The following is a 14,688-nucleotide window of genomic DNA, read 5'->3' as shown; positions in this document are numbered from 1 at the left end:
GTGAGGAGGCTCCCCAGCTGTCCATGTCTTTTCGAGATAAAGATGCATCACGGCCATGGACCGTGTTGGTACCGATTCCCGGCCTCCCCGGCTATGCCCCTGCCCTGCTCTTCACAAACCAACACGCACACAGGAGCCACGCTATTTATCGTGCGGCTCGCAGTATTTTATACCTTCTTCCCAACACGCTGTCTCCGTGTCTTTATTTCTCTGCCTGATTCTTAATGTCAGCAAAGAATAAATTGGCATCAGGAAAAAACTATGTAGTGGCATAAAAATGAGGGAGCATACCCTGGTGGTAGATAGGAAAGCTGTAGATTTTCTCTTTGTTTAATTTTTTAAATTATTGACTTGAGAAAGTGAGAGAAACATCAATGTGTTGTTCTACTTATGGATGCACTCATTGGTTGCTTGTATGTGCCGTGACCGGGGATCGATCCTGCGACCTTTGTGTATTGAGATGATGCTCTAAGCAACTGAGCTACCTGGCCAGGCCCTAGATTTTCATCTATTGATTTTGTATGCAGCTCTCTTCCCAAAAGCTTGTTAATCTGATAGGTTCTTTTGATCGATCTCCTGTGTTCCGGATTGGCAGTCAGGTTTTCCAATAATGACATTTCTGGTCTGCGGTTTTCACTGTTGGCCGTGACATTTCATTCTACACGTGCTGGCTGAGCCTGCGAGACGTCGTTAAAGGGTGTGGTCGTGGGCGTCTGTGGCCCGTCTCTGCCTCTATGGGGAATGACTAGTGTTCTATGTGACAAACAGTACAAAGTATAATAAAATCTCTTTGTGGAAACATAATTTTTAAAAATGGATGTAATTGGATTTACATTTTAAAAATGTAATCCAGTTTTTAAAGTGGACGGATTGGGCTACAACATGGAGGGCCTTGCGGTCGTTGAAATGGAGGGGCAGGCAAGGCTGGGGGAAAGAAAAGCTCGTGTTCATCGGCTGCCTTCTTTCTCACTAAAAACACCTGCCATCCCCCCGGTGGGCGTCTGCAGCCAGGCCTGACCAGGCGCCAGGTGTGGCGCGCTGACCAGAGGTGGTGTGTGAGCTCCACGGTGGGGGTGGCAGGCAGAGGCCCGCAGACCTACCGGCAGGGCCAGGTGGGCCTCAGGTGTCAGAGAGAGAGAGAGAGATGGGGCAGAGATGGGACTCCAGCTGGCTTGTTTTCAGTGTAACAGAAATACATGCTCACGGTGACAAATTGGAACAATTCAGAGGAGACAACAAGGAGCAAACGCCGCCTCCCACACGCAGTGCCTTGTTCTCCCTTCTTTATCGATAGTCGAGGTTAACGTCTCCTCCTGTATCAATTCTGGGGCATTTCTGTGCGCAGGCCTGTGTGTGCACCCAGAAACCCATGTGCGTGCAGCTCGTGTGCTTACTTGGGCGCCTGCGACCCACCGCTCTTCTGAAACTTGCTAGTTCTCTTCCCATGTGTCTCGGAGATCTCCCCACACCCACCTCACTCTTCGTGATGTTGGGCCGCACCCCACAGTGAGGGTGAGCGGCGATTTGTCAGTGCTCCAGTGATGGGCATTTAGACTCGTTTGCTATAGCAACAACGTGGCCACAAACATTCCTGTATCTGCTGTGTACTTTGGAACACGGGGGAGAGAAGGCCCCAGAGCGGAATCAGTAGGTCAAAGGCCATGGGCACTGATGGGCACCCCAAGGCGTTTCCCCCGACGCCGCGGTGCCTGCCCACCCTTGCCAGTCCCAGTGCCGGTCTCTCCACACTCTGCCAGCACAGACCGATTGTCCCGTGAGATCTCTGCCCATTGGGCAAGCGAAGCTTAGTGTTCTGCCTGCTCCAGCCTGCATGTCTTCACTGTGGAGGAGGCGAGTGTTTCCCTGTGTTGGCTGCCTGTTTGTATTTTGTTCTGCCGTCCGTTGTTTGTATTTTTCCCTCAGTCACCTGTCCCAAGTGAGAAGGCAGCACAGTCCCTTGTGAGAGAAGCAGCTCTGGAAGCCAAAGGAGGAAGCAGTGTCAGGAGTGAGGGGTTGGTCCAAAGTCCCAAAAGCCACAGAAAACTCTAGAAAACTTGTAGGACTGAAAAGTGTCCAAGGTTGTTAACGTTGAGAAGGGCATTGGTGGCGCTGTAGCTCCTGAGGCTCCTACATTAAAGCCAGGTGTCATCCCCGGCCCTTGCGGAGAGCCCTTTGAGAGACAGCCGTGACCCCCGGTGCCTCCGCGGTGTCTGCACGAGTCCCCGTCTTTCACCGGCTGCCCTCCTGTCCTCTTTGCAGATCACTCCCGAGTACCTGCAGAGCATCTGCGTCCGCCTCTTCAGTAACCAGATGCGGCAGAGCCTGGCGCACAGTGTGGACTTCACGAGGCCAGGGACGGTGAGGCTCGGCGCCCCTCCCTGGTCTGCACCCCCGCCCCCTTAAAATAACCAAACTGGGAAACTGAAAGAGCAGCAGAAAATAACATTCAGGAGTCTGCGCTCAGCTGTTTGGGGGGGTCTAAGAACCCCCAGAGGAAAAGAAAGCTGTTTTAAAGCAGTGGGAAGACAGGCCCTGGGGGAGAGCGGGTACTCTGCCCCACCCACTGCTGGTACCCAGCAGCTCTTCGCAACTTTTTGCTTGGGGTAATCGAAGACACAGAAAAGCCCAAAAAATAACACAAAGGACACTTTGTATACCCTTTAGCCAGATTCAACCATTGGCAGTTTATTCTGTTTGTTTATTTTCTCTCTACACGTAATCTGGTTTCTGAACCATTTGAGGACAAATTACTGAAGGATTTGTTTCTAGGAATAAATTCTTTAGTGCAGAGTACATTTCTTTTTCTTTTTGCTTTTATTTACTTATTTTTAGAAGAGGAGAAGGGAGGGAGAGAAACACCAGTCAGCTACCTCCCTCATGAGCCCTGACTGGGGACTGAACCTGCAACCCAGGCAGATGCCCTGACCAGGAATCAAACCGGGTGACCTTTTGCCTTGCGGGATGGCACCCAGCTACCCGAGCCACACCCATCAGGGCGAGAGTTTCTTTCTCAACAGGAATATTACCTTCTATAACCATATGATATCAACGTCAGTAAATTGAATACCGATTCAGTGTTCTTACACAAGCTGTTCATTTTCCAGCTGTGTGAGTTGAGCCGTTCCTGTCCCTTACGGGGTCCTCCCTGGTTTTTAAATGTCCAGAAAGTGCACAGAGACATCCGGGCTTCAGAAGAGGGACCTCGTGATCATGCCAGGATGAGGGGCTTTGAGCCACACCCCGAGGACTGGCTGAGTGAAGTGGGTTTCGGGCAGAGCGTGCTTACCACCAAAGTTGATGGCTGTTCAGCAGTCACAGCCTAGCAGGGTCTGTGTCCCCGTGGACCACCTTTTCTTCCCTGCCTCCCACGTAGTTGTTATTTTTTTAAAGATTTTATTTATTTCTCATTAGAGAGGGGGGAAGGGAGGGAGGAAGAGAGGGAGAGAAACATCCATGTGCTAGAGAAACACTGGTCAGTTGCCTCTTGCACATCTCTAACTGGGAATCTGGCCGGCAACCCAGGCTTATGCCCTGACTGGGAATTGAACTGGTGACCTTTGGGTTGGTGGGTGACACTCAATCCACTGAGCCACACCAGCCAGGGCCCTGCCTTCCATTTACTTGTTAATTCAGCAAATGCTCAGTTTATTCCAGGTTTGTGTTATCAAATCCCACCCTTTCTCGAATGTACAAGAATCCCGTATTTCCACTTTCCGACAGTGGAATGAGGCTTCCAGAGTGTCTAAAACTCCTGTCATGTTGATGAGAGCAGTTTAGAAGGGAGATGGGCACAGCATCGCTGACCTCTTCCCCGTCAGAAGCTAATAGTTGTCCACAGCTGGTCCTGCTGTCCTTCCCTGTCACAGCTGCAACGGTGTGGGTGCTCAGCCTCAGAGCCCAGTGGGTCAGACGAGCTCTGTCAGGCAGGTGGACTGCCTGTCACTGCCCTACCCTCAGGTTTCTTACAGTCTTCCCCAGATCATCTGATCGACATGCTTTTATCTCACCAGGAATCTGGCGATAAGCAGTAAGAGGAGAAACTTCTTCCTCTGGGCACAAGAGGAAGCAAAACACAAACCCCTTCCCTCCCTCGCACTCACCCTGTCTCATCCTCCTCCCTCGGGGACCCCGTCCACTGCGGTTCCGGCATTTCCCGCCAGCCCTTTAGAAGTTATGTACAGTCGAGGCTTTATCACACACAGTGTTTCTGCAGCTGCCTCTTAACAGCAGCTTTTAAGTCTTCCATATTCTTCTAGCATGTTCTTTATCTCCCAGAGTTTTAAGGTGGAAGAGTATGGTACATTGAACCATTATTCTAGCAGAGTATAGGTAGCTTATTTTAATTTTTTGCTGTTTCTAGCTGCGCAACATACATCTTTTTTAAAAAGGGATTTGAGAGAGGGGAAGGGAGAAAGAGAAACATCGATTTGTTATTCCACTGATTTATTCATTCATTGGTGATTCCTGTGTGTGCCCTGACCGGAAGATGAACCTGCAACCCTGGTGTATCGGGGCACTCCAACCCACTGGGCTGCCCAGCCGGGGCCAGCATGCCCCTCTGTACCCTGCAAATAGCATTTGAAAGCCTCTTGCTCTGGCTCTCTCTTACCAGCCCTGTGTCTGCATTGGGCAAGCACAAATGCGGGAACAGTTTGAAGGTGGAGATCTGCGCGTAGCCCCCTGGGCGGATCCCAGGCCCCCCGCATGGCACTTCTGGGTTTGTGGATTTATCAGATGGGTGAATTTCCATGTTAGTGCATCCTTATTTGGAAAAACGGCCCATTTGGGAATTCGCTCTGCCTTTAACTACTCTGCATGGACTGCATTGGAAACACAAGTTGAAATGCTCCCAGGTGTGACAGCATTAGCTCTCCCAAAGGCCCAGGGCACATGGACCCTTGAGGGCACCCACTCTGGGACAGCCACCTTTGTTCGCAGTGAAAACCGGCAGGGGCTGGGAGCGGTGGGGCGGCCCTCTTCCAGGACCGCCTGGTGCACTTGTTCCGGAAACCTGATGCATTTGCTCCACTGAGACCGATTCTTCCCGGAGCTTCCTGTTGTGGGGGCCGTGGCTTCTGCTTGAAAGCCAGCATCTTCAGCCCTAGGATTCCCCTGCGTGTGGCTTTCTGAAGTCTTGGCCAGGGGCCTGCCCTCTGCGTGCGTTGACTGCAGTGCAAGGCAGCCTTTCTGGGTCCCGTGCGTGCTGTGCGGTGTGTGCCGTGTGCTGCGTGGAGGAGCAGAGGTTCCCAGTTCCTGCTGCACCTCACTCACCAATGCCTGGCATGTGCCTGGACTGACCCTGGTGAGAGGGGCTCCAGCACCTTTGATCTCAGCCAGCTGGTAGGACGTAATTGGCAGAGGGTGACAGTGCCTTTAACTCAGGCCTGTCCCTGACTTCCAAGCCCAGATTTACGGGCCTTCTCCTAAATCAGGCTAGATCCGGGCTCATCTCTTCCTCCAACCAGGTGGTCTCCCCACCCCCTCCCGTATTTCCTGTATCGTGAATGACTGACTGTGCAGCGACTGCCTGGGAGTCGCCGAGGCCCTTCCCTCTGCACCCCCCTCTCCGGGCGCTCTGGGGGTCATCGGGGTCTGGGCAGTCTCCCTCTCCCTCTCCCATTGGCTTAATGTTTGCTCAGGCTTTCTCTCTGTCCTGGCTTACAGCAGCATTTCTCACCTGGTCTCTGCCTCAAAGCTCTCGCCTTTCTGATTGCTGACTCACCAGGGAGCGGGCGTTTCTGGATGTGTCTTATTTATTTATGCCCTCGTGTGTCAGGAAGGATGTAGCTACCTGCGGGCATCTGATCGTGTTGCTCCTTTGCTCAGTACAATAGCTGTCATTGCTTCAGATCCAACATGCCTGGTGTGGACTCCAGAGTATTTCAGGGTCTGATGCCCAGCTGTTCCTCCAGGCCCAGCGCTGGTCACAGAAACCCCAAGAAGCTCCAGCACCCCCCAGCCCCTGGCACTTCCCTGAGTATGGGCCTTGCTACGCACTTTGCCCAGCTCCCAGCTCCCAGAGCCAAGAAGCAGGTGCCCTCGGTGACCAGTGAGAGGCTCCTGCCCCAAGAAGCTTCTGTAGAATTTAGGAGTACATTCGGACACTTGAGCACTCTCCTCCTCCTACCGAGCTACATCTCCAAATCTCAGCTGCAGTTTTCCACCCCAGCCATCCTCTCCCCCACACACAACCCTGCACTTTGTGCTGTGAGTTGCCCTCCTCGTGACAGCGGTGGCCGTAGCAACCTCCCTTCTCCACCTGGCGGGATGCTTCTCTGGTTCTCCGCTTCCCATGCTGCTTCAGTCCCTGCCTAAGGCACACTTCCTCACGACTCCCACTGGGTTCCTTAACCTGCCTCGGGAATCATTCCTGTAGTCTGGGTCGTCCGTGACCTTGCAGGGGTAGCCCCCCACTAGTAAACCCTGCTGTGACTTACTCACAGCCTGGATTGGCCACATCTTAGCACTGTGCAAGGTTGAGCTGAATCCTCCAACCCCTGCTGAGGTCCCAAGAGCTGTTGAGAGCTTGACAGCAATAGTCACTACTGCTCACACCAGTAGCTCCCAACAGCTCACAGCGAAGGAAGCTCTGCCAGTCAGTTTGGTGGCCACAGAGGTGTGGGGGTCGTTTTACATCAGGGAGCTCACAGGCAAGCGTGGCACCACTGGCTGTGATGTTTGAGGGCCAGCCTTTCAAGTCTGTCTCTTTTTGGTTTATTGTTTGAGTGTTCTTGGACTGTGAGCAATCAGAATGACATTTTTTAAAGATTTTATTTATTTATTTTTAGAGAGAGGGGAGGGAGAAAGAAAGGGAGAGAAACATCAATGTGTGGTTGCCTCTCACATGGCCCCCACTGGGGACCTGGCCGGCAACCCAGGCATGTGCCCTGCCTGGGAATCGATCCAGTGACCCTTTGGTTTGCAGCCTGTGCTCAATCCACTGAGCTACACCAGCCTGGGCCAGAATGGTATTTGAATTTTCTTTAAAAAAGATAGGTTAAAAAAAGAGAACATTTCTTAACTATGACAAAAGGAGAATGCTGATGCATTTTATTTGTGGAACTGTGAATTGGCCAATATCACTACATTGGAATATTTCTTCTTATGTATATATCATGCTAATACTTGGTCCTTTTACTGGGTTAGATGAGCAGTGTAGTAGATATTCCAAACTTACTTTCTGAATTCCTTGCTATTTAAACTGACAACAGGAATAGGTAATTCCTTCAATAAAAAAAAATTGAGGGTTAAAAAAGTACAAAAACATACACGATCAGGAGCCATGTAAAGCAGGGTTTGATGACTCTACATGGGAGCTGGCCCAGGGGTCCCTGTAAGTGTGTGGAGGGAAGCGGCTGAGAGACGGGCCATCAGCCAAGGCTGGGGTGAAAGTAGGGCCAGGGTCCCAGAGTGCCCACCCATGGAGTCAGTCTTCGTTCACTCATGCACACAGCAAACGTGGTCTGGTGCCCCTGTTCGTCCAGGCACTATCCCAGGTGCTGGGGACACGTGGGCGGTACATCTCCAGCTGGGTGGAACTCTGCATCTGCTGAAAGAGAAAGACACAGAAACACTTGCCAAATAACCCCACAGCACTATGCTAAGCACGGGCAGTGGCCATGCAGGGTCTGGCTGGCGTCCGGGGCCCTCAGACGGCTGAGATTTCCTCTCTTCTCTACTTACGTGTCCTTCTCTGGAGTTCTTTGAAACCTACTTCGAACACTGTCTCCTTTTACCTGTGGATAATTCAATGCGCATCTCACCCTGGCTGGTGTAGCTCAGTGGATTGAGCGCAGGCCTGGGAAGCACACCATCGCGGTTCGATTCCCAGTCAGGGCACATGCCTGGGTTGCAGGCCAGTTCCCAGCAGGGGACGAATGAGAGGCAGCCATACATTGATATTTCTCTCTCTCCTTCCCTTCCCCTCTAAGATAAATAAATAAAATCTTTAAAAAAAATTCAGTGCGCATCTCTACCAGGCAAGGGCTTTAAAAACAAATACACACTAGTTTCTCAGCATCGGGTCCTATCAGTGCAGGCCACGTTCAGATTGCCCTGTTCTTCTCAAAATATCTTTTTACCGGTGGTTTGAGTCAGCCCAAACAAGTGCCACACACAGCATTTGGTTATTTCTACCTTAGTAAATGTTTACAGGGTTTGACTTGGTACGAAGTGCAGCGTGTATTCAAAGATAAAATCTCAATAAAGAACAGGATAATTAAGTGATTTTCATTGCTATGTCTCCCCGCTCTCTCCACCAGGCAGCTTTAAGTGGCTCTGGGAGTCTGGTCGGAGAACCCGCCTGCTTTTTTATAGATCGTTCCCTGGAGTGGTGTCGCTACAAACCCAGGGCGGGTGGCTCGGGAGATGCGTCTGTCGTGTATTGGTTAACTTCGGTCGGGCTAATTTTTAAATCCTGTATGACTATGGTTGAGAATCCTGGTGGACCCAAAGCTTCGCACGTCTGGCGATTTGGGGCTGTCACCGGGATGTAGGGTCGATGCGCTGCTGCTCGTGTCTGACATGCTCTGTTTCCTTCCGCTCCCTCGCCCCGCCCTTCCAGGCGTCGACCATGCTGAGGGCCTCCCTGGCACCTGTGTAAGTAATTGCTCTTGGAACCGGTTTTTGTGGAGAGCCGCTGTGGGTGGGACTGGAGCTCACGGTAACGTTCACACACGTCCACCCGAGCGCCGGCCTGGAGGGGTGCCTTCGGGTAGCTAAGCTCTGAGTGGACAGTGAAGGGGATACCAAGAATCATAAGCGATAGTGTTGACCTAGAAGTGTCTCTGAATGTTCATTCTATCTATTCTGGTGAGGTGGCACCAGGTGGAAAAAGCCGTTGGATAGCTCCTGTCATGTTCTCTAGAAGTCACTTTACTGGCATAAGACAGCCAAGGGTTGCCGAGTCTGAACTTCATGTTCTCAGCCGAGGGGCCGAGGGACAGCTTTGGGTTTGCCCGAGCATCACTACCCCGATTCATTAGGCTGGCACTGTGTGCAGGAACTTCCTCAGGCGTGTGTGTTGCACCAGCAAGGACACCGAGGACCTCCATGTGGCTTCTGGAGGCCCCTGAGCCAGTCCTGGGGGAGGGTGCTGGGCAGTCACTCGGACGCCTGAGATGTGGACGCAGCCTTCCTCCTGCCTCTGTCCTGCCTGCGTCTGCGGGTGGCGGCCGTATAATGTAGTTCTGTGGGCACGCTGCCCGGTAAAAATCCCACCTCTGCCACCCGCTCTGTGGCCTTGAACTCATAAACTTGTCTGTGCCACAGCTTCCTCACGAGTAAAATGAGAACAAGCACAGTAGCCGTATCACAGGACCACAGTGAGGATAAGAACAAGTTACTAAGAACAAAACACGTAGTGTGCTGTCGGGGACGTAAGAGACTCTCTGAGTGTTGGCTGTGTTATTCCCAAGGGGCCTAAGAGGCAGGGCCACTTGCAGAGGGTAAAGGTGGGTCATTGGAGGAGGGGGCGGAGGGGCCTGGACCACAGAAATGGGGGATTGGTGAGCAACTTAGCTGGCAATCGATTTAATTGATAATATTGCCGTTATTAGGGCCCGAGTATGATGGGGCTTATTCCCTCCAACAGGAGCGCCCGGCTGTGTGTGGTGGCATTGTCAGACTCGGCTCCACAAATGGGCCTTGGTTGTTAGAGCAAGCGCTGTTTAGGGTTTAAGTTAAAACATTTTAAAGATACTCATTTATTTATTTTTAGAGAAGGAAGGGAGAGAGAGAAACATGGACATGAGAGAGAGAAATCAAGTGGCCAACTCTCACATACCCCTTACTGGGGGCCTGGCCCGCAACACAGGCATGTGCCCTGAGTAGGAATCGAACTTGCCCTTTGCCCTCTGCTTTCTCTTTGAACCTGTGTTGCTGAGTAGGAAACCAAAGGATGTCCCGTTACTGCCCTCCTTGGATTATGAGAAGCTGAAGAAGGATCTGATTTGGGGGAGCGACCGCTTGAAGGCTTTCTTGCTGCAGGCCCTGCGCTGGGTACGTGTCTTTCTGCTGTGCTGGTTGCTTGGGTGGAACACCCTCTCGCCCAGCTACCAAACCCTTTCTTCCCGCCGCCCGCCACCCCCGAGAGCTGAGGTGAAAACCGCTTCTGACTCCTCATCACCCACACCACCCTTTTACAAGTACGTCATCATTTCCTATTAGTCGACTGGTTGGCTGCTTCCCTCGCTCCCCAGGGCATCCCTCATCCTGTGTGGGTGAATGTGTAGTTGCAGGTCTGCCATTTAGGACACGTCTGCGCCACGAACGTGTCCTCAGCCAGAATTCACTGCTTTCGCTTTTCCCCCTTCCAGCGTTTGACCACGTCCCATCCGGGAGAGCAGAGGGACACCGTGCTGCAAGCCTACATCAGCAGCGACCTCCTGGACTGCCACAGCCACAGCCAGGTCAGGGAGCGGCAGGCCACCAGCAGGGCCATTGCGCGGGAGTGGTCCCAGTGGGCGGGGGGGCTTCCATTCCTCTGCACGAGTCCTTCTGGTGACCAAGTGTTGGCCTCAAGCTCCCCTTAGCACCTGGACCTGCTCTCCAGCCTGGGTGTGGCCCGCCTGTCACTTCTGGGCCCACGAGTCCTCAATAAGGTGGAACTGCCTGATTTTATTCTGGGGCCCTGGTCTGCCATTTTCCCCTTTTCTCAAATTCCCAAATCTCTCCTCCACCCCCGTTTCCCATGCGTCCTGAAACTCATTATGACTTAGGACAAGCGGTGTAGGTGAGCAAATTCCGTGTTTTTTCGTCTGGGCCTGGCCTTAAAATGTGTCTCCAACAACATGTCTGTCTATAGCTCTGGGCCAGAAAGTGGGAAGCGTAGGGGATTCCAGTGAGATGAACTGATTTCAGACTTCTGCCTCCACCTGTTGCAGGGCCTGAGCTGGTCATTCTCCGGAGCCCCCCATCTCTGGGGAGGAGCCTCGGGAGGTTGCTGGGGTGACCCCGTGGGGGCACGTGTGGGGAGCACTGAACCCCGGGCCCAGCACAGAGTGGTCCGCACCTGGTCCCCACCGCCCCACCCTCTCACCTGCCACCAGCACCGGCCTCACTGGCCGGGAGGCAGGTGGAGATCTGCAGCGTGGCTTCTGTGTCAAGAAGACCCTGCATTTCACGGCTGCAGCTAAAGGTTTATTCCACGTGCTCTAAGTATTTCCTCTTCCCATCGTGAAGCTTGGCTGTGCAGCACAGAGTGGGGTGCCAACACCTTTTTGGATTGCTGCTGCAGCAGCACCTGCGAGAGCTAACCTCACACCAGCCTGCTGTGCACATGGGCAGTAGCGTTTGAGTTCTGAGTCGCCAGTTGTGTCTTTGAACATAGTCTCATTGCTCCCAGGAAAGAATAGTGTTTGGTTTGAAAAACAGTCTCTCAAATTCTGGACTTCTTTTTCTGTTTCTGTTTGCAGTGGCATTGAATCTTGAGGCATGGAATTCCAGTTAGCACATTGTCATGACTACAAACTCAAATTCCATACCAATTCTTTCTGAGCTCTCACGTTTCATTGAATCTAAGGTGCACATGCCCATTTCAGCTTCTCCGAAGTCGGACTGTATCTCGCAGTCGATGTTTACGGTCTGGTTTAATTGACAGGGCTTACTTCTTTCTTGGTTTTATATTAAAAACTAGTGAGCCCTCTAGTGAGGGTGTCATAGGCTTTGTGATACTCATTTGTCAAAATGCTGTAATCTCCAGAGCCATTGAAGATGTCATCTCTTCCTCTCGTCATATTTTTAACTGCTGTGGTTTCTTTATTAAGTTTTTTATAAGGAGCGAGCTGGAGTTATTAGGATGTTAGAGCAGAAAGACTCCCTGTGTGACAGAGATGCTGGGTCACCCTGGCACCGAAACACATTGGCCCTTCCAGTCAGGAGACTGGGCTGGCCTGCCGGTCAGCGAGACCGGCCGAGCAGCTCTCAAAGCTGCAGCATCGCCGTGGGGATTGCTCGTCCAAGCGCAGGTCTCCCGGTGCCCCTCAGTTTCCACTCAGTGGGTCGGGTGGAGAATTTGCATCTCCAGTTTGCAGGCGATGCTGGTGCTCCTGGCCCCGGACAACACCTTGAGAATCACTGCTCTGGACCAAAACACCACAGTTGAGTCTGTTGAATTGCAGTGAGTTGAGTCTTCCCTTTTACCAGTCGTTTTGACGTCATGCAGCTACACTGCATGCTACACGTCATACTACACTGAAGGCTGCTGCAGGAGCCGCGACGGCACACTGCCCGCACCAGGCATCACGGATCTCACACAACGTGCGTGTTTACCAGAGGCCTGAGCCTAAAACTCGAGGCTTCATCTCGTGTTCCAGAATCATGTGTTCAGTTGCAAAATGTATCATTCACACAGACGAGCGTAGAAACACATGCGACCAGTTTAAAGAATAGTAATAAAACAAATACCAATGTTTCCAACTTGGAAACTTCTAGAGTGCACGCCCTTTCCTTCCATCAATAGGCAACCACTGTCTTAACTTCTTAAAAACTGTGGTGAAGTACATAAATATATCATCTTGACCGTTTCTAACTACTTAGTTCAGCAGTGTTAGGTATACTCATACCGTTGTGTGACATATTTCTAGAACTTTTTCACCTCGTAAAACCGAAACTGTCCCTGTTTAACAACAGACCCCTTTGCACGCCCCCAACCCTCGTGACCACCCTTCCGCCTGTCTCTCTGAACTTGACCACCCCAGGACCTCATGAACGCAGTGGGGTTGCACAGTGTCTGTCCTTTGGGGGCTGCACTTCCGTAGCTTCTGTGTCATGGCCTGTGTCAGAACGCCTGTCCTTTGTGAGGCCAAGTGACGTTATGTCACGTGTGCGTGCCTCGGGTGGTCAGACATGCTCCCACCAACGGACTCGTGGGCTGCTTCTCCCTCTCGGCGGTTGTGAACCACACTGCACTGGCGGGGGTGTGCACAGCCTGACTTCTGCCTGAGTCAGCCCCACATGTTCTTGATAGTCTCCCCATTTAAGTACGTGCCCTGAGTAAAGAGTGTTTGCTGTGCTCACCTAACAGGAGGAAGGCGCTCTTCCCGTGTTAGGTGGAGACACTTGGGGACGGTGAACTGAGCAGAACCGTTGGGTGCTGATCAGACAGAGATCCCCAGGGCCCCTTGCTGACTACCTCTGCGGACGTTTGCAGTCAAGGTCAAGAGAGGGTCCTGGGAAGCATAGGGCACCTGGCAGGGCTGAGATGTGTATGAGGTGGGACACCGCAAAACCCGGAACTTATTTATAAAAAATGTTTGTTTATTCTTACATGTTTAAATTTTAGTCACCTTCACAGTACTCCCCGTTGGATGCCACACACCTATTGAGATGTTTTTCCCACTGCTCAAAACAGTTTTTGAACTTGTTGATTTTGATGCCTTTAGAGTTTCTGCTGTTTTTAGTTTCCCCTCTTTCATGTCAGCAAAACATTTCCCTTTGAGGACTTTTTTTTTATCTGGGGAAACAAAGTCTCTTGGGGTGAGAACAGATGAGTAGGGAGGGTGGGCATGGCAGTCATGCCATTTTTGGTAAAAAACTGCTGAACACTCAGCACAGTGTGGGTAGGTGCGCTCACCCATCATGGAATGGGCAATCACATTGAAAGAATCTTCAAAAAAATTTTGCTGAAGCAGAACACAGCCTCTCACAACAATGCCAGCTGGCACACTAATACAGACGGGTTTCTAGAACTCTCATCTACTGGGGGAAGCCTATACTACAAGGCACCCACCCTCCAGAAGATAATTCCAGAAGATAGTTTTTTGGGGGGCCCCCCTCATATGGTCGAGGAGAATGGTGAACTGCTCTGAAACTTTGGTTTTGGACATAATGTTGAGTAAAAAGTCAGACAGAAAATAATACATAGGCATGATTTCATTTATTAAAAAAGTCAGGAGAGGCGCTGCCCTTGGGTTGGAAGGGGGCCCGAGGGCCTCGGGGGCTCTGGAGACGTGCTGTCTGGGTCTGGTCCCTGGTTGCCCACGGGCCCCCTTTGGGGAGGCTCCTGGGCTGCACACGCACGGTCCATGCAGGTTTCTGTGCGGGTTTCCGTGCAGGTTTCCGTGCGGGTGTTGCACTTCAGTCAAACCGCCACCTGAATGAAGGCAGTGCAGTGGTGTCAGCGCCTTGGGGCAGAGCCTCCCCTGCGTCACCCTCTTGAGTCAGCCCCACTCTCTTGAGTCAGCCCCGCTCAGTCTGGACCAGTGGCCGGCTGCCTCCCAAACCTTCTCTTCGCCCCATGCCTGCTGATCACCCCGCTCCTGACCCGGTTCCAGGGTCCCCTACTGTTTTCTTTCTCGACTTACTTTCTCGCTGGTGGTTAATAGCTTCTAAGGAAAGGATGGGTGGGGAGTGTGGTTTTTGAGACTGTGTAAGCCAGGAAATATCTTTATCCTTTGTACAGAATTCTGGGTTGTAAAGGATTTTCCTTCAGATTTTTGAAAGTAGCGCCCCATTGTTTTGGGGGTTCCATGTTGCAGCTGAAAAATCTAAGGCCGATCTAATCCCTAGTCCTCTGTGTGTGACCTGCTTCTCCCTCTAGCTGCGTGGTGTCACCCCGTTAAGTGCCCCATCACTGTCTTTCACGGGGTGTATTTTGATCCGCTGCTGGGCACTTCGCGAGCCCTTTTGCCCGACAGTGTGAGTTCTGGGCCTTTTCCGGGGCCACGCTGCTGCTGAGGCCTCTGTTTG

General features: G+C 52.0%; 1 protein-coding gene across 2 annotated transcripts in view; it reads left to right on the top strand.

Moving 5' to 3' along the window:
• Positions 1 to 14,688, top strand: part of ARMC9 (armadillo repeat containing 9) — a 106,859-nt gene that overhangs the window by 20,779 nt on the left and 71,392 nt on the right. For both annotated transcript variants that reach the window (XM_037063547.1, XM_037063546.1), the window contains exons 9-12: positions 2,260 to 2,358; positions 8,564 to 8,598; positions 9,888 to 9,999; positions 10,317 to 10,409. In XM_037063547.1, the coding sequence (XP_036919442.1) occupies positions 2,260 to 2,358; positions 8,564 to 8,598; positions 9,888 to 9,999; positions 10,317 to 10,409 (339 nt within the window). The remainder of the gene's footprint in view (positions 1 to 2,259; positions 2,359 to 8,563; positions 8,599 to 9,887; positions 10,000 to 10,316; positions 10,410 to 14,688) is intronic.

Source organism: Sturnira hondurensis, unplaced genomic scaffold, assembly GCF_014824575.4.
Source record: "Sturnira hondurensis isolate 20B ecotype Veracruz unplaced genomic scaffold, ASM1482457v3 Scaffold0014615, whole genome shotgun sequence".
Taxonomy (NCBI): Eukaryota; Metazoa; Chordata; class Mammalia; order Chiroptera; family Phyllostomidae; genus Sturnira; species Sturnira hondurensis.
The sequence above is the reverse complement of the archived record's forward strand: the minus strand, read 5'-3'. Positions and strand labels throughout refer to the sequence as shown.